This window comes from Anomaloglossus baeobatrachus, chromosome 4 (assembly GCF_048569485.1).
Source record: "Anomaloglossus baeobatrachus isolate aAnoBae1 chromosome 4, aAnoBae1.hap1, whole genome shotgun sequence".
Classification (NCBI taxonomy): domain Eukaryota; kingdom Metazoa; phylum Chordata; class Amphibia; order Anura; family Aromobatidae; genus Anomaloglossus; species Anomaloglossus baeobatrachus.
The window spans coordinates 704,615,442-704,635,556 of NC_134356.1; the positions used below are offsets into that span (position 1 = coordinate 704,615,442).

Here is a 20,115-nt window from a genome sequence, read left to right on the forward strand (position 1 = left end):
GAAAAGGAGAAAAGGGACAGGAGAGAGAAGAGGGAGGACGACAGGAGAAAGAGAAGGCGGAGGAGCAGAGAGAGAAGAATGAGGATGAACTAGGGTGTGAGGACAAGACAGAAGTTGACACACAAAGCATTTCACCTTTTTCATCACCTTTTAGCCATTTTCTAGATCACCAAATAATTAAAGCACCAAATAAACTTTTATAGAAAATGGATTTTTGCAGACAAATGCAGAATAAGAGTAGAGGAGATGGAAGGTTCCTGTGAGGAGGACACAGGTGTGTGGACAGAGGGGACCGGAGAGACCACGAGTCACTGGACAGGGTATGGATGAACAGTAATAAAGGTCACATCCTCTGACCCTTTTCTTACTTTACCTTTTGGACCTTTAATCAGTTTGATCTCGATGATTTTCTCAGACGCCGGCTTCCTGCGCATCACGTAGAGACGGACAATGGAGCCAGCATCCTTCAGAGCCTCCACCGCAGTGCTGTGCGTCACCTCTCGCACATCCACCTCATTCACAAATAGGATACTATCATTCACCCTGCAGGTCGGGAAATGGCGGAGGTTGGTGGGAGGCAGCAATGGATGGAAAGAGAAGGTAATGAGAAAGCAGTGAAAATGAAGAGGAGACAGGCCAAAAAGAGAGAGGTAATCAGCAGCAGGTTCATCTTGTGCTTCACCCTTTCCTTTCCCCAAGAATAGCTGCAATTCTATGCTCCTTGGGTCTTTACCCCAAGACTTTCCTGTGGAAATGATGGCTCCTGTGGCCAAGCTGCTGTGATCATGTGGAGTGATACAACCACAATGAATGATGGAGAAGTGCCCCCCATTGGAGCGACCGCGTCTAATGCTGCCAGCTTCATGACTGATACATCGGGTGCATGTGGCAGCAAATGTCCATGACCATCATTGGTGGATTATGGTCACATGCCGCAGATCTCTCAAGGAAACTATAAAAACCTCCATTTACTACAGAGAAACCCACCCGATACTAGTAATGACACACAGCGGCCATGGCACAGCACCTACCTGAGCCGTCCATCTTGAGCAGCTGCTCCACCAGGAATGATCTTAGTGATGAAAATGCTGGGGTCGTCTCCTACATGTGGGTTATCAGTTCCTCCTGCGATACTGAACCCCAACCCTGAGTTACCCTGCAAAATAGAGAAGTATTTTAGATGACAAAGGTGGAAACCCAAGACAGGACACCAACTGGACAAAGGACAGAAACCTGAACAGTGAGGAAGGAAATATGGACAATGAGGACAGAATCCTGAACAGTGAGGGCTGAAATATGGACAATGAGGACAGAATCCTGAACAGTGAGGAAGGAAATATGGACAATGAGGACAGAATCCTGAACAGTGAGGAAGGAAATATGGACAATGAGGACAGAAACCCGAACAGTGAGGAAGGAAATATGGAGAACGAGGACAGAAACCCGAACAGTGAGGAAGGAAATATGGAGAACGAGGACAGAAACCCGAACAGTGAGGAAGGAAATATGGACAATGAGGACAGAATCCTGAACAGTGAGGAAGGAAATATGGACAATGAGGACAGAAACCCCAACAGTGAGGAAGGAAATATGGACAATGAGGACAGAATCCTGAACAGTGAGGAAGGAAATATGGACAATGAGGACAGAAACCCCAACAGTGAGGAAGGAAATATGGACAATGAGGACAGAAACCCCAAGAGTGAGGAAGGAAATATGGTGAGGACAGAAACCCGAACAGTGAGGAAGGAAATATGGTGAGGACAGAAACCCGAACAGTGAGGAAGGAAATATGGACAATGAGGACAGAATCCTGAACAGTGAGGAAGGAAATATGGACAATGAGGACAGAATCCTGAACAGTGAGGAAGGAAATATGGACAATGAGGACAGAATCCTGAACAGTGAGGAAGGAAATATGGACAATGAGGACAGAAACCCGAACAGTGAGGAAGGAAATATGGACAATGAGGACAGAAACCCGAACAGTGAGGAAGGAAATATGGAGAATGAGGACAGAAACCCGAACAGTGAGGAAGGAAATATTGACAATGAGGACAGAAACCCGAACAGTGAGGAAGGAAATATGGACAATGAGGACAGAAATCCGAACAGTGAGGAAGGAAATATGGACAATGAGGACAGAAACCCCAAGAGTGAGGAAGGAAATGAAGGGAATTTTGTTACTTACCGTAAATTCCTTTTCTTCTAGCTCCAATTGGGAGACCCAGACGATTGGGTGTATAGCTACTGCCTCCGGAGGCCACACAAAGTATTACACTAAAAAGTGTAAGGCCCCTCCCCTTCTGCATATACACCCCCCGTGGATCACGGGCTGCTTCAGTTTTAGTGCAAAAGCAAGAAGGAGGAAAGCCAATAACTGGTTAAACAATTCAATCCGAAGGAACATCGGAGAACTGAAACCATTCAACATGAACAACATGTGTACCCGAACAACCAAAAAATCCCGAAGGAACAGGGGCGGGTGCTGGGTCTCCCAATTGGAGCTAGAAGAAAAGGAATTTACGGTAAGTAACAAAATTCCCTTCTTCTTCGGCGCTCCATTGGGAGACCCAGACGATTGGGACGTCCAAAAGCAGTCCCTGGGTGGGTAAATTAATACCTCAAGTTTGGACTGTAAAAACAGCCCTTCCCTACATGGAGGCAACCGCCGCCTGCAGGACTCTTCTACTTAGGCTGGCATCCGCCTAAGCATAGGCATGCACCTGATAACGCTTGGTGAAGGTGTGCAGACTCGCCCAGGTAGCCGCCTGGCACACCTGCTCAGCCGTAGCCTGGTGCCGTAATGTCCAGGACGCACCCACGGCTCTGGTAGAATGGGCCTTCAGCCCTGATGGAACCGGAAGCCCAGCAGAACGGTAGGCTTCAAGAATTGGTTCCTTGATCCATCGAGCCAGGGTGGATTTGGAAGCCTGCGACCCTTTGCGCTGACCAGCGACAAGTACAAAGGGTGCATCCGAGCGGCGCAGGGGCGCCGTGCGGGAAATGTAGATTCTGAGCGCTCTCATCAGATCCAACAAATACAAATCCAATTCATATCGATGAACTGGATGAGGACAAAAGGAAATATCCTGACTGAGATGAAAAGGGGGATACCACCTTAGGGAGAAACCCCGGAATCAGGCGCAGCACTACCTTGTCTTGGTGAAACACCAAGAAGGGAGCTTTGGATGACCGCGCTGCGAGCTCGGACACTCTCTGAAGAGACGTGACCGCTACCAAAAAAGGCCACTTTCTGTGAAAGTCGAGAAAGTGAAACATCCCTCAGAGGCTCAAAGGGCGGCTCCTGGAGAGCAATTAGTACCCTGTTCAGATCCCATGGGTCTAACGGCCTCTTGTACGGAGGGACAATGTGACAAACCCCCTGCAGGAACGTGCGTACCTGAGGAAGTCGCCCTATGCGCTTCTGAAAGAATACAGACAGCGCTGGGACTCGTCCGTTAAGGGAGCCGAGCGACAAACCTTTTCCCAAACCAGATTGCAGGAAGGAAGGAAAAGTAGGCAATGCAAATGTCCAGGGAGACACTCCCTGAGCAGAGCACTAAGATAAGAATATCTTCCACGTCTTGTGGTGGATCTCGGCAGACGTCGGCTTCCTAGCCCGTCTCATGGTGACAATGACGTCTTGAGATAATCCTGAAGACGCCAGGATCCAGGACTCAATGGCCACCAGTCAGGTTCAGGGCTGTAGAATTCAGATGGAAAAAACGGCCCTTGGGACAGTAAGTCTGGCCGGTCTGGTAGTGCCCACGGTTGGCCGACCGTGAGATGCCACAGATGCAGGTACCACGACCTCCTCGGCCAGTCTGGGGCGACGAGGATGGCGCGGCGGCAATCGGAGCTGATCTTGCGTAGCCCTCTGGGCAACAGAGTCAGAGGGGGAAACACATAGGGTAGCTGGAACTGCGACCAATCCTGAACTAAGGCGCCTGCCGCCAGAGCTCTTTGATCGTGAGACTGCGCCATGAAAATCGGGCCCTTGTTGTTGTGCCGAGACACCATTAGGTCGACGTCCGGCCTCCCCCAGCGGCTACAGATTTCTTGAGACCCGTCCGGGTGCAGAGACCATTCCCCTGCGTCCATGCCCTGGCGACTGAGGAAGTCTGCTTCCCAGTTTTCTACGCCCGGGATGTGAACTGCGGATATGGTGTATGCTCTGTCTTCCACCCACATCAGAATCCGCCGGACTTCCTGGGAGGCTTGCCGACTGCATGTTCCGCCTTGGTGGTTGATGTATGCCACCGCTGCGAAGTTGTCCGACTGAATTCGGATCTGTTTGCCTTCCAGCCTCTGCTGGAAGGCTTGCAGGGCAAGATACCCTGCCCAGATTTCCAGAACATTGATCTGAAGGGTGGACTCCTCTGAAGAGAGTCCTTGCCCGTCTGAGAAAGGGGTACGTTCCTGTCTAGGGACGTTGACTTCCCATCCCATTGGCGAAGAATGTCCTATAGAAGTGGACGCAGATGAAACTGCGCGAAAAGGACTGCCTCTGCATGAGGCGTCTTAAGGGGTGTGACTGGCCTTGAAGGAGAGACTGCACCCCCGTCTGTAGTGAACGCTGTATGTCCAGCGGGAGCTGCACTATCGCTGAGAGAGTGTGAAGCTCCATGCCAAGATATGTCAGCGATTGGGTCGGTGTCAGATTTAACTTTGAAAAGTTTATGATCCACCCGAAACTCTGGAGAGTCTCCAGCGCCCCGTTCAGGCTGTGTTGGCATGCCTCTTGAGAGGGTGCCTTGACAAGTAGATCGTCCAAGTAAGGGATCACAGAGTGACCCTGAGAGTGCAGGACTACTCCCACTGCTGCCATGAACTTGTGAAAAGCCGTGGGGCTGTCGCCAATCGCTCACCAAACAGTCTGTCACCAGATAACGGCAAACTGGTTAAGCACTTTTTTGGAAGCAGAATCTGCTTTCCATTCCTTCAACCACAAGGCTCTGCGTAAAACCACGGAGTTGGCGGACGCCACTGACGTACGGCTCGTAGAGTGCAGGACAGCATTAATAGCGTAAGTCGCAATGCAGACATTGCGAGGTTAAGGACGCCATCTGCGGTACAGATGTACATGTGACAGTGTCCACGTGCGCAAGACCAGCTGAAATAGCTTGGAATGCCCATACGGCTGCGAATGCCGGAGCAACCGACACGCCGATAGCTTCATAGACAGAATTCAACCAGAGGACCATCTGTCTGTCAATGGCATCTTTAAGTGAAGTCCCATCTTCCACTGCAACTATGGATCTAGCCGCAAGCCTGGAGATTGGGGAATCCACCTTTGGACACTGGGTCCAGCGCTTGACCACGTCAGGGGGAAAGGGATAACGTGTATCCTTAATACGATTGGAGAACGCTTATCTGGATAAGTGTGGTGTTTCCGGATTGCTTCTCTGAAGTCAGAGTGGCCAGAAAAGTACTCAATATACGCTTGAGATACTGAAAAGGGATTTCTCCTGCTGTGAAGCTGACTCCTCCACCGGAGGAGCTGAGGGAGAAATATCCAACATTCCCTTGATGGACGCTAGAAGATCATTCACTATGGCGTCACCATCCGGAGTATCCGGATTGAGAGCGGTGTCAGGATCAGAGTCCTGATCAGCTACGTCTGCCTCATCATACAGAGAGTCCTGCTGGGACCCTAACCAGTGATGAAGCAGAGTGCCGCTCCCAGCGAGCTCGCTTAGGCTGTCTGGGACTGTCGTCCGTGTCAGAGTCTGCGCCCTGGGATGCATGGGACCCCCCGGAGCACTGATTTGTTCCAAATGAGGGCGTATCAACATTGCCCATGGTCCGTCTGGACTGCATAGTCTCTAAGATGTTAGTCACAGTCACAGACCTATCAGCCGAAACTGCAACTCCGTCCCTGTCCCTGGACAGGGTTCACAGGTGGTTCCTTTAGCCACCTCTAGCAGAGACCCCGGCTGACCAAGTGCTACAGGGGAGCATTGCACACAATGGGGACAGTGGAGCCTGCCGTGTGGAACAGTATCACGTGCAGTACAAGCAGCATAGAAAGCCTGTGCCTTGGCACCCTTGCTTTTTTGCTGCTGTTGTCTAGCCATCTAGGATAGTATATAGCCAAGAATAGCGACCGTACAGTGCAATGTATAGCATACCAGCATAAAGTACAAATGAACACTTCAGCACATGCAGTACAAGCAGCATAGAAAGCCTGTGCCTTAGCACCCTTGCTTTTTGCTGCTGTTGTCTAGCCATCTAGGAGTATATAGCCAAGAATAGCGACCGTACAGTGCAGTGTATAGCATACAAGCAGAAAGTACAAATGAACACTTCAGCACATGCAGTACAAGCAGCATAGAAAGCCTGTGCCTTAGCACCCTTGCTTTTTTGCTGCTGTTGTCCAGCCATCTAGGAGTATATAGCCAGGAATAGCGACCGTACAGTGCAATGTATAGCATACCAGCATAAAGTACAAATGAACACTTCAGCACATGCAGTACAAGCAGCATAGAAAGCCTGTGCCTTAGCACCCTTGCTTTTTGCTGCTGTTGTCTAGCCATCTAGGAGTATATAGCCAAGAATAGCGACCGTACAGTGCAGTGTATAGCATACAAGCAGAAAGTACAAATGAACACTTCAGCACATGCAGTACAAGCAGCATAGAAAGCCTGTGCCTTAGCACCCTTGCTTTTTTGCTGCTGTTGTCCAGCCATCTAGGAGTATATAGCCAGGAATAGCGACCGTACAGTGCAATGTATAGCATACCAGCAGAAAGTACAAATGAACACTTCAGCACATGCAGTACAAGCAGCATAGAAAGCCTGTGCCTCAGCACCCTTGCTTTTTTGCTGCTGTTGTCCAGCCATCTAGGAGTATATAGCCAGGAATAGCGACCGTACAGTGCAATGTATAGCATACAAGCAGAAAGTACAAATGAACACTTCAGCACATGCAGTACAAGCAGCATAGAAAGCCTGTGCCTCAGGACCCTTGCTTTTTTGCTGCTGTTGTCTAGCCATCTAGGAGTATATAGCCAAGAATAGCGACCGTACAGTGCAGTGTATAGCATACCAGCATGAAGTACAAATGAACACTTCAGCACATGCAATACAAGCAGCCTAGAAAGCCTGTGCCCTAGCACCCTTGCTTTTTGCTGCTGTAGTCTAGCCATCTAGGCATAAAGTACAAATGGCATTAGTGGGGTCAGCACTTCAGGTGCTGCTTACCGCCCGCCCAAAGGCGGGTGTGTGGTCGCCCGAATCCTGTGACTGGTTGCCCAGAGCTTGTCTCCCTTCTCCAGCCCAGACTGCGTGCAGGAATGGCTGCCGGCGTCTTGTGAAGAGGGGCGGGCCGTGGGCGTGCCCCAGACAAGAGCGGGAAACTGGCGTCCCACTGAGTCCAGTGAAGGGGGCTGGAGAATGCAAAGCAGACTCCAGCTCTCGGCGCTGACTGTCTGTACAGCGTCCCGCCCCTCCCCTGACTGGCAGGGCTGGGGGCGGGAACGAAGCGAAAACTAGGCCGCAAAGCCGGGGACTCGAGTAATAAGCGCGGCCGTCCTTGTGCACGGCCAGCGCGGAAGTCCCCGGCGCACCACAAGTCCCAGCCGCGCCACAGTGTAAAACACCCCGCAACGGCCGGCGCGGCAGTTTCTAACACATAAATTCACTCAGCTAAGCTGCAGTGAATAATAGCACAAGCGCTCCGCGCTGTTGTCCCCGGCGCACTAGCACTCCCAGCAATGCTGGTGTGTGTGTGCGCCATGTGTACGGGGACACAGAGTACCTTAATGTAGCAGGGCCTGTCCCTGACGATACCCAGCTCCATATCCAGCAGGATCTCCGGGTCTGTGGATGGAGCCCGGTCTCAGTGCCTGGAGACCGGTAACATCCCACTTCACCCAGAGCCCCGAGGGGGGATGGGGAAGGAAAACAGCATGTGGGCTCCAGCCTCCGTACCCGCAATGGGTACCTCAACCTTAACAAACACCCGACAAAAGTGGGGTGAGAAGGGAGCATGCTGGGGGCCCTAGTATGGGCCCTCTTTTCTTCCATCCGACATAGTCAGCAGCTGCTGCTGACTAAAAACAGTGGAGCTATGCGTGGATGTCTGACCTCCTTCGCACAAAGCATAAAACTGAAGCAGCCCGTGATCCACGGGGGGTGTATATGCAGAAGGGGAGGGGCCTTACACTTTTTAGTGTAATGCTTTGTGTGGCCTCCGGAGGCAGTAGCTATACACCCAATCGTCTGGGTCTCCCAATGGAGCGCCGAAGAAATGGAGAATGAGGACAGAATCCTGAACAGTGAGGAAGGAAATATGGACAATGAGGACAGAAACCCGAACAGTGAGGAAGGAAATATGGACAATGAGGACAGAAACCCGAACAGTGAGGAAGGAAATATGGACAATGAGGACAGAAACCCGAACAGTGAGGAAGGAAATATGGACAATGAGGACAGAAACCCGAACAGTGAGGAAGGAAATATGGACAATGAGGACAGAAACCCGAACAGTGAGGAAGGAAATATGGACAATGAGGACAGAAACCCGAACAGTGAGGAAGGAAATATGGACAATGAGGACAGAAACCCGAACAGTGAGGAAGGAAATATGGACAATGAGGACAGAAACCCGAACAGTGAGGAAGGAAATATGGACAATGAGGACAGAAACCTGAACAGTGAGGGCTAAAATATAGACAATGAGGACAGAAACCCGAACAGTGAGGAAGGAAATATGGACAATGAGGACAGAATCCTGAACAGTGAGGAAGGAAATATGGACAATGAGGACAGAAACCCCAAGAGTGAGGAAGGAAATATGGTGAGGACAGAAACCCGAACAGTGAGGAAGGAAATATGGTGAGGACAGAAACCCGAACAGTGAGGAAGGAAATATGGACAATGAGGACAGAAACCCCAACAGTGAGGAAGGAAATATGGACAATGAGGACAGAATCCTGAACAGTGAGGAAGGAAATATGGACAATGAGGACAGAATCCTGAACAGTGAGGAAGGAAATATGGACAATGAGGACAGAAACCCGAACAGTGAGGAAGGAAATATGGACAATGAGGACAGAAACCCGAACAGTGAGGAAGGAAATATGGACAATGAGGACAGAAACCTGAACAGTGAGGGCTAAAATATAGACAATGAGGACAGAAACCCGAACAGTGAGGAAGGAAATATGGACAATGAGGACAGAATCCTGAACAGTGAGGAAGGAAATATGGACAATGAGGACAGAAACCCGAACAGTGAGGAAGGAAATATGGACAATGAGGACAGAAACCCGAACAGTGAGGAAGGAAATATGGACAATGAGGACAGAAACCCCAACAGTGAGGGCTAAAATATGGACAATGAGGACAGAATCCTGAACAGTGAGGAAGGAAATATGGACAATGAGGACAGAAACCCCAAGAGTGAGGGAGGAAATATGGTGAGGACAGAAACCCGAACAGTGAGGAAGGAAATATGGTGAGGACAGAAACCCGAACAGTGAGGAAGGAAATATGGACAATGAGGACAGAAACCCCAACAGTGAGGAAGGAAATATGGACAATGAGGACAGAATCCTGAACAGTGAGGAAGGAAATATGGACAATGAGGACAGAATCCTGAACAGTGAGGAAGGAAATATGGACAATGAGGACAGAAACCCGAACAGTGAGGAAGGAAATATGGAGAATGAGGACAGAAACCCGAACAGTGAGGAAGGAAATATTGACAATGAGGACAGAAACCCGAACAGTGAGGAAGGAAATATGGACAATGAGGACAGAAATCCGAACAGTGAGGAAGGAAATATGGACAATGAGGACAGAAACCCCAAGAGTGAGGAAGGAAATATGGAGAATGAGGACAGAATCCTGAACAGTGAGGAAGGAAATATGGACAATGAGGACAGAAACCTGAACAGTGAGGAAGGAAATATGGACAATGAGGACAGAAACCCCAACAGTGAGGGCTAAAATATGGACAATGAGGACAGAATCCTGAACAGTGAGGAAGGAAATATGGACAATGAGGACAGAATCCTCAACAGTGAGGGCTAAAATATGGACAATGAGGACAGAATCCTCAACAGTGAGGAAGGAAATATGGACAATGAGGACAGAAACCTGAACAGTGAGGAAGGAAATATGGACAATGAGGACAGAATCCTGAACAGTGAGGAAGGAAATATGGACAATGAGGACAGAAACCCGAACAGTGAGGAAGGAAATATGGACAATGAGGACAGAAACCCGAACAGTGAGGAAGGAAATATGGACAATGAGGACAGAAACCCCAACAGTGAGGGCTAAAATATGGACAATGAGGACAGAATCCTGAACAGTGAGGAAGGAAATATGGACAATGAGGACAGAATCCTCAACAGTGAGGGCTAAAATATGGACAATGAGGACAGAATCATCAACAGTGAGGAAGGAAATATGGACAATGAGGACAGAAACCTGAACAGTGAGGAAGGAAATATTGACAATGAGGACAGAATCCTGAACAGTGAGGAAGGAAATATGGACAATGAGGACAGAAACCCCAACAGTGAGGGCTAAAATATGGACAATGAGGACAGAATCCTGAACAGTGAGGAAGGAAATATGGACAATGAGGACAGAATCCTCAACAGTGAGGGCTAAAATATGGACAATGAGGACAGAATCCTCAACAGTGAGGAAGGAAATATGGTCAATGAGGACAGAAACCTGAACAGTGAGGGCTGAAATATGGACAATGAGGACAGAAACCTGAACAGTGAGGAAGGAAATATGGACAATGAGGACAGAAACCTGAACAGTGAGGAAGGAAATATGGACAATGAGGACAGAAACCCGAACAGTGAGGAAGGAAATATGGACAACGAGGACAGAAACCTGAACAGTGAGGAAGGAAATATGGACAACGAGGACAGAAACCCGAACAGTGAGGAAGGAAATATGGACAACGAGGACAGAAACCCGAACAGTGAGGAAGGAAATATGGACAATGAGGACAGAAACCCGAACAGTGAGGAAGGAAATATGGACAATGAGGACAGAAACCCGAACAGTGAGGAAGGAAATATGGACAATGAGGACAGAAACCCCAAGAGTGAGGAAGGAAATATGGACAATGAGGACAGAAACCCGAACAGTGAGGAAGGAAATATGGACAATGAGGACAGAAACCCGAACAGTGAGGAAGGAAATATGGACAATGAGGACAGAAACCCGAGCAGAGAGGACAGAAACCCGAACAGTGAGGAAGGAAATATGGACAATGAGGACAGAAACCCGAACAGTGAGGAAGGAAATATGGACAATGAGGACAGAAACCTGAACAGTGAGGGCTGAAATATGGAGAATGAGGACAGAAACCCGAACAGTGAGGAAGGAAATATGGACAATGAGGACAGAAACCTGAACAGTGAGGAAGGAAATATGGACAATGAGGACAGAAACCCGAACAGTGAGGAAGGAAATATGGACAATGAGGACAGAAACCCGAACAGTGAGGAAGGAAATATGGACAATGAGGACAGAAACCTGAACAGTGAGGAAGGAAATATGGACAATGAGGACAGAAACCCGAACAGTGAGGAAGGAAATATGGACAATGAGGACAGAATCCTCAACAGTGAGGGCTAAAATATGGACAATGAGGACAGAATCCTCAACAGTGAGGAAGGAAATATGGACAATGAGGACAGAAACCTGAACAGTGAGGAAGGAAATATGGACAATGAGGACAGAATGCTCAACCGTGAGGGCTAAAATATGGACAATGAGGACAGAATCCTCAACAGTGAGGAAGGAAATATGGACAACGAGGACAGAAACCCGAACAGTGAGGAAGGAAATATGGACAATGAGGACAGAAACCTGAACAGTGAGGAAGGAAATATTGACAATGAGGAAAGAAACCTGAACAGTGAGGAAGGAAATATGGACAATGAGGACAGAAACCCGAACAGTGAGGAAGGAAATATGGACAATGAGGACAGAATCCTCAACCGTGAGGGCTAAAGAAGGGAATTTTGTTACTTACCGTAAATTCCTTTTCTTCTAGCTCTTATTGGGAGACCCAGACGATTGGGGTATAGCTACTGCCCTCTGGAGGCCACACAAAGCACTACATTAAAAGTGCAAGGCCCCTCCCCTTCTGGCTATACCCCCCCGTGGTATCACGGGTTCTCCAGTTTTAGTGCCAAAGCAAGAAGGAGGAAGCCAATAACTGGTTTAAACAAATTAACTCCGAATAACATCGGAGAACTGAAAAACCGTTCAACATGAACAACATGTGTACCCGCAAACAACAAAAAAACATCCCGAAGGACAACAGGGCGGGTGCTGGGTCTCCCAATAAGAGCTAGAAGAAAAGGAATTTACGGTAAGTAACAAAATTCCCTTCTTCTTCAGCGCTCTATTGGGAGACCCAGACGATTGGGACGTCCAAAAGCTGTCCCTGGGTGGGTAAAGAAATACCTCATGTTAGAGCTGCAAAACAGCCCTCCCCTACGGGGGTGTCACTGCCGCCTGCAGGACTCTTCTACCTAAGCTGGCATCCGCCGAAGCATAGGTATGCACCTGATAATGCTTGGTGAAAGTGTGCAGACTGGACCAGGTAGCTGCCTGGCACACCTGTTGAGCCGAAGCCTGGTGACGTAATGCCCAGGACGCACCCACGGCTCTGGTTGAGTGGGCTTTTAGCCCTGAAGGAACCGGAAGCCCCGCAGAACGGTAGGCCTCTAGAATTGGTTCTTTGATCCATCGAGCCAGGGTGGCTTTAGAAGCCTGCAACCCCTTGCGCGGACCAGCGACAAGGACAAAAAGTGCATCGGCACGGCGCATGGGCGACGTGCGGGAAATGTAGATTCTGAGTGCTCTCACCAGATCTAGCAAACGTAAGTCCTTTTCATACCGGTGAACCGGATGAGGACAAAACGAAGGCAAGGATATATCCTGATTAAGATGAAAAGAGGATACGACCTTAGGGAGAAACTCCGGAATAGGGCGCAGCACTACCTTGTCCTGGTGGAACACCAGGAAGGGAGCCTTGGATGACAGAGCTGCCAGCTCAGACACTCGCCGAAGCGATGTGATCGCAACAAGAAACGCCACTTTCTGTGACAGCCGAGAAAAGGAAACTTCCTTCAGAGGCTCGAAGGGCGGCTTCTGGAGAGCAACTAGTACCCTGTTCAGATCCCATGGATCTAACGGCCGCTTGTACGGGGGCACAATATGACAGACCCCCTGCAGGAACGTGCGCACCTTAGAAAGACGTGCTAGACGCTTCTGAAAAAACACGGATAGTGCCGAAACTTGCCCTTTAAGGGAGCTGAGCGACAAGCCCTTTTCTAACCCCGATTGCAGGAAGGAAAGAAACTTGGGCAATGCAAATGGCCAGGGAGACACTCCCTGAGCAGAGCACCAGGATAAGAAAATCTTCCACGTTCTGTGGTAGATCTTAGCCGAATTCGACTTTCTAGCTTGTCTCATTGTGGCAACGACTCCTTGAGATAATCCTGCAGATGCTAGGATCCAGGACTCAATGGCCACACAGTCAGGTTCAGGGCCGCAGAATTCTGATGGAAAAACGGCCCTTGGGACAGTAAGTCTGGTCGGTCTGGCAGTGACCACGGTCGACCGATCGTGAGATGCCACAGATCCGGATACCACGACCTCCTCGGCCAGTCTGGAGCGACGAGTATGATGCGGCTGCACTCGGATCTGATCTTGCGTAGCACTCTGGGCAAGAGCGCCAGAGGCGGAAACACGTATGGGAGCTGAAACTGCGACCAATCTTGAACCAAGGCGTCTGCCGCCAGAGCTCTTTGATCGCGCGACCTCGCCATGAATGCCGGGACCTTGTTGTTGTGCCGGGATGCCATTATGTCGACGTCCGGCACTCCCCAGCGGCGACAGATTTCCTGAAACACGTCCGGGTGAAGGGACCATTCCCCTGCGTCCATGCCCTGGCGACTGAGGAAGTCTGCTTCCCAGTTTTCTACGCCTGGGATGTGAACCGCGGATATGGTGGATGCTCTGTCCTCCACCCACATTAGAATGCGCCGGACTTCTTGGAAGGCTTGCCGACTGCGCGTCCCTCCTTGGTGGTTGATGTATGCCACCGCTGTGGAGTTGTCCGATTGGATTCGGATCTGCTTTCCTTCCAGCCACTGTTGGAAGGCCAGTAGAGCAAGATACACTGCTCTGATCTCCAGAACATTGATCTGAAGGGTGGACTCCTGCGGAGTCCACGTCCCCTGAGCCCTGTGGTGGAGAAATACTGCTCCCCACCCTGACAGACTCGCATCTGTCGTGACTACTGCCCAGGATGGGGGCAGGAAGGATCTTCCCTGAGACAATGAGGTGGGAAGGAGCCACCATTGTAGGGAGTCCTTGGCCGTCTGGGAAAGCGAGACTTTCCTGTCCAGGGACGTTGACTTCCCGTCCCATTGGCGGAGAATGTCCCATTGAAGTGGGCGCAGATGAAACTGCGCAAAGGGAACTGCTTCCATGGCTGCCACCATCTTCCCTAGGAAATGCATGAGGCGCCGCAAGGGATGCAACTGGCCCTGCAGAAGAGATTGCACCCCTGTCTGTAGTGACCGCTGCTTGTTCAGCGGAAGCTTCACTATCGCTGCTAGAGTATGAAACTCCATGCCAAGATACGTTAGTGATTGAGTCGGTGATAGGATCGACTTTGGAAAGTTGATGATCCATCCGAAAGACTGTAGGGTCTCCAGCGTAGCATTCAGGCTGTGCTGACATGCCTCTTGAGAGGGAGCTTTGACCAATAAATCGTCTAGGTAAGGGATCACCGAGTGTCCCTGAGAGTGCAAGACTGCTACCACCGCCGCCATGACCTTGGTGAAGACCCGTGGGGCTGTTGCCAGACCAAATGGCAGAGCTACGAACTGAAAATGGTCGTCTCCTATCACAAAACGTAGAAAACGTTGATGTTCTGTAGCAATTGGCACGTGGAGATAAGCATCTTTGATGTCTATTGAGGCAAGGAAGTCTCCTCTGGACATTGAGGCAATGACAGAACGCAGGGTTTCCATCCGGAACTTCCTGGCGTGCACATGTTTGTTGAGCCGTTTTAGGTCCAGAACAGGACGGAACGAGCCGTCCTTTTTTGGAACCACAAAGAGATTGGAGTAAAACCCTTGCCCTTGTTCCTGAGGAGGGACTGGGATCACCACTCCTTCCGCTCTTAGGGAGCCCACCGCCTGCAGCAGAGCATCTGCTCGGTCTGGATGTGGGGAGGTTCTGAAGAACCGAGCTGGAGGACGAGAATTGAACTCGATTCTGTACCCGCGAGACAAAATGTCCGTCACCCACCGGTCTTTGACCTGTGACATCCAAATGCCGGAAAAGCGGGAGAGCCTGCCCCCGACCGGCGATGCGGAGGGAGGGGGCTGGAAGTCATGAGGTAGCCGCTTTGGAAGCGGTACCTCCATTTGCTTTCTTGGGGCGCGTGTGAGCCCGCCACGAATCTGAGTTTCTTTGCGTCCTCTGAGTCCCTTTGGACGAGGTAAATGGTGTCTTGCCCGAACCTCGAAAGGACTGAAACCTCTGCTGCCACTTTTTCTGCTGAGGTTTGGTTGTTCTGGGTTGTGGTAAAGAGGAGTCTTTACCCTTAGACTGCTTAATGATATCAGCCAAGGCTCGCCAAACAGTCTATCTCTAGATAACGGCAAACTGGTTAAACATTTTTTGGAACCAGCATCTGCTTTCCAGTCCTTTAACCACAAGGTTCTGCGCAAAACTACCGAATTGGCGGACGCCATTGAGGTGCGACTGGTAGATTCTAGGACCGCATTGATAGCGTAAGACGCAAACGCCGACATCTGCGTGGTAAGGTGCGCCACTTGCGGCACTGCTGGATGTATGATAGCATCCACTTTTGCTAAGCCAGCTGAAATAGCCTGGAGTGCCCATACGGCTGCGAATGCCGGAGCAAACGACGCGCCGATAGCTTCATAGACAGATTTTAACCAAAGGTCCATCTGTCTGTCATTGGCATCTTTAAGTGAAGCGCCATCCTCCACTGCAACTATGGACCTAGCTGCGAGTTTGGAAATCGGGGGGTCTACCTTTGGACACTGTGTCCAGCGCTTGACCACCTCAGGGGGGAAAGGGAAACGCGTATCTTTAGATCGTTTCGAGAAACGCCTTTCTGGGTGAGCGTCGTGCTTCTGGATTGATTCTCTGAAGTCAGAGTGATCCAACAAAGCACTCAATTTACGCTTGGGATAAAGGAAACGAAACTTCTCCTGCTCCGCAGCCGCCTCTTCTGCTGAAGGGGCTGGGGGAGAAATATCCAACAGCCTATTGATGGCTGAGATAAGGTCGTTTACCATGGCATCCCCATCAGGGGTATCCAGGTTGAGAGGGGTTCCAGGAATGGATTCCTGATCACTCTCATCAGACACATCACAGGGAGACTGATTGCGCTGAGACCCTGAGCAGTGTGATGACGTCGAGGGTCTTTCCCAGCGAGCTCGCTTAGGGTGGCTGGGGCTATCATCTGAGTCATAATCCTCGGCCTGTGAAGCCGGGGACCCCCCTGTGGGCTGGATTAATTCCAAGTGAGGGGGACCTGAGGACAGAGGCCTCGCCGTGCCCAAAGACTGAGCCCCATGCATAGATTGCAAGGTTTCAAGGATTTTTGCCATAGAGACAGACATATTATCAGCAAAAACTGCAAAGTCTGTCCCTGTCACCGGGGCAGGACTTACAAGCGTCTCAGCCTGGGTCACTACCTCTCCTGACTCCGGCTGGCGAAGCAGCACCGGGTCGGAGCATTGCACACAATGGGGGTCATCGGAGCCTGCTGGTAGATTAGCCCCACATGCAGCACCCGCAGTATACACAGCCCTAGCCTTGGCAGCCTTGCGTTTTGAGGATGGCATGTTGTTGCTTCCACAGAGTGATCTGGGAGATGCAGCCAGAAGCGACCTCACAGTGCAAGAAATACAATATCTCTATATCCTACACAGTACACCGATACACCGTGAGGCACTAGAGGGACCAGCACAGAAAAATCGCTTACCGCCCGCTTAAAAAGCGGGTGTGTGGTCGCCAGATAGCCCCTAGTCCAGGTCTCCCAGAGCCTTGCGTCCTTCCTCCAGCCAGACTGCATGTAATGGCTGCCGGCGTCCTGAGAGAGAAGGGGGGCGGGCCCTGGGCGTTCCTGGCCAAGAGCGGGAAGCCTGCTTCCCTCTGTGCCTAGTGTGAGGGCTGGAGCATGTAAATCAGGCTCCAGCCCTCGTCGCTGCTAGCGAACAGCGTCTCTCCCCTGCCCTGAATGACAGGGTGGGGGCGGGAACGAATCGGAGCTGCCGGCGTCCTAGGCCCAAAAAGCCGGGGACTCAATTTATAACCGCCGCCGCCGTAAAAGCGCGGACGGCGGATCCCCGGCGCACCACAAGTCACAGCAGCGCCGCCCGGTCCAGAGGGGGTCGGCGCTGCGTTCCCATACACAAACAATCCCCCAGTAATCTGTAGGGACACTAACTCCAACGTTGCGGTCCCCGGCGCACTACAACACCCAGCCAGCCCGGAGTGTGTCTGTGCCAGCCGGGGACACAGAGTACCTGTATGATGCAGGGCCTGTCCCTGATCGTACTCCTGCTCCGTCTCCATCAGGTTCTAATGGGTCTGTGGATGGAGCCCGGCGTCAGAGCTGAGAGGCCGGCAGGATCCCACTTCCACAGAGCCCTACCAGGGGATGTGGAAGGAAAACAGCATGTCAGGCTCCAGCCCTGTACCAGCAATAGGTACCTCAACCTTACAACACCATCCAGGGGTGAGAAGGGAGCATGCTGGGGACACTATATGTGTCCTCTTTTCTTCCATCCGAAATAGTCAGCAGCTACTGCTGACTAAAATCTGTGGAGCTATGCATGGAATGTCTGACCTCCTTCGCACACAAAGCTAAAACTGGAGAACCCGTGATACCACGGGGGGGGGGGTATAGCCAGAAGGGGAGGGGCCTTGCACTTTTAATGTAGTGCTTTGTGTGGCCTCCAGAGGGCAGTAGCTATACCCCAATCGTCTGGGTCTCCCAATAGAGCGCTGAAGAAATATGGACAATGAGGACAGAATCCTCAACAGTGAGGAAGGAAATATGGACAACGAGGACAGAAACCCGAACAGTGAGGAAGGAAATATGGACAATGAGGACAGAAACCTGAACAGTGAGGAAGGAAATATGGACAATGAGGACAGAAACCTGAACAGTGAGGAAGGAAATATGGACAATGAGGACAGAAACCCGAACAGTGAGGAAGGAAATATGGACAATGAGGACAGAAACCCGAACAGTGAGGAAGGAAATATGGACAATGAGGACAGAAACCCGAACAGTGAGGAAGGAAATATGGACAATGAGGACAGAAACCCGAGCAGAGAGGACAGAAACCCGAGCAGAGAAGACAGAAACCCGAGCAGAGAAGACAGAAACCCGAGCAGAGAGGACAGAAACCCGAGCAGAGAAGACAGAAACCCGAGCAGAGAAGACAGAAACCCGAGCAGAGAAGACAGAAACCCGAGCAGAGAAGACAGAAACCCGAGCAGAGAGGACAGAAACCCGAGCAGAGAGGACAGAAACCCGAGCAGAGAGGACAGAAACCCGAGCAGAGAGGACAGAAACCCGAGCAGAGAGGACAGAAACCCGAGCAGAGAGGACAGAAACCCGAGCAGAGAGGACAGAAACCCGAGCAGAGAGGACAGAAACCCGAGCAGAGAGGACAGAAACCCGAGCAGAGAGGACAGAAACCCGAGCAGAGAGGACAGAAACCCGAGCAGAGAGGACAGAAACCCGAGCAGAGAGGACAGAAACCCGAGCAGAGAGGACAGAAACCCGAGCAGAGAGGACAGAAACCCGAGCAGCGATAAATAGTTGATGGAAAGAGTTATGGGCGAGTATAAAGTATACTCCAGGATGGACGGTGAAAGTGAAGTGGAAATACAATTATGAGACGGAGCAGAAAGAGATGGGTTTTTTTCATACTCGCTCCAGTGTGATTTCTTCATATTCCATTTCTGCCTCGGTCCCGTTCACCTACAAAAGGAACATACATTTTTAGTGGTGATTTTATCAAGGAGGGCTTGGTATTGTCTCCATGGTACAATTACTTACATAGGCAGGGGCTTCTAGGGTGTCAGTATTTACGATTACGGGAGGAGAGCTGGCCTGTAAGACAGAAAACAATTCAGCTTAGTCCGTAGATTCTACCACTTTGATGTCCCACCAGGACCACAATACTCTGCAGCCCTTTATAGGAGCGGTCGTGCGACCAGACACCGAAGACTGCACAAATTACAATTTCTAGGCAGGAAGAAAAAGATAATGGGATTCAAAACGGAATCTAAGAATAAAGAAAGACAAAAACAATTGTAGGCATCATAAAGACACCCGTGAGGAACCTGAAGACCCAACACAAGACACTAGTGAGGGACAAGTCCTGCGAGAACCAGGATGGGGCGGGGACCTGCCGAATATAAACAAGGGAACAAGAGATTCATGCTCCATAGTAAAATCCACTCAGCTCATCATATTCTACAACGTAAAAAACAAGCACCCACCAGACGGGGATGGAGGACAAAGTTTGGCCTGGGGGCAATAACAAAGCGGTGGCGTTACGGACGGTTGTGATCGGTATTCAGTATTATATGAAGATATCCAAAAACAGGACTCTAAATAGCATTTGAGCTGTACTCAGATACGGGACTTTCTGATAAGGGATTCATGCTGACTTAGCTGAATATAAAATGATGAAACACATATACATATATATCTCAGAATAAGGTCTTTTTGCCGTTAACCCAATAGGAGACGTGTTACGTATTCTTGGCTCCTATCAAACTGATTTCTATAAATGTATCTGAACTTCCCTGATTAAACCAGTCATCTTTTCTACTCGGACCCGTGGTCACCTCTGTGGTCTGTGTAGTTTAATATAGCAATGCATGCCTGAGAAATCACTCATGATTTAGAATGCAGACAGGTTTAAGACATGGATGCATAACTTGAATTGCATCACCCCAAATTATGCTGCCCCTTATCAGTTGACATATAACGTCTCCCTAGGACAAAACGTCTGGATGAAAGACAGCCGTGCTGTCGCCTCCATTT

At 50.3% G+C, this 20,115-nt stretch overlaps 1 protein-coding gene across 3 annotated transcripts in view; it reads right to left on the reverse strand.

The window, feature by feature from the left end:
* DLG4 (discs large MAGUK scaffold protein 4) overlaps positions 1–20,115 on the reverse strand; it is a 178,137-nt gene that overhangs the window by 57,559 nt on the left and 100,463 nt on the right. For all 3 annotated transcript variants that reach the window (XM_075346764.1, XM_075346765.1, XM_075346766.1), the window contains 4 exons: positions 19,120–19,173; positions 18,991–19,041; positions 1,032–1,156; positions 374–543 (listed from right to left, as the gene is read on the reverse strand). In XM_075346764.1, the coding sequence (XP_075202879.1) occupies positions 374–543; positions 1,032–1,156; positions 18,991–19,041; positions 19,120–19,173 (400 nt within the window). The remainder of the gene's footprint in view (positions 1–373; positions 544–1,031; positions 1,157–18,990; positions 19,042–19,119; positions 19,174–20,115) is intronic.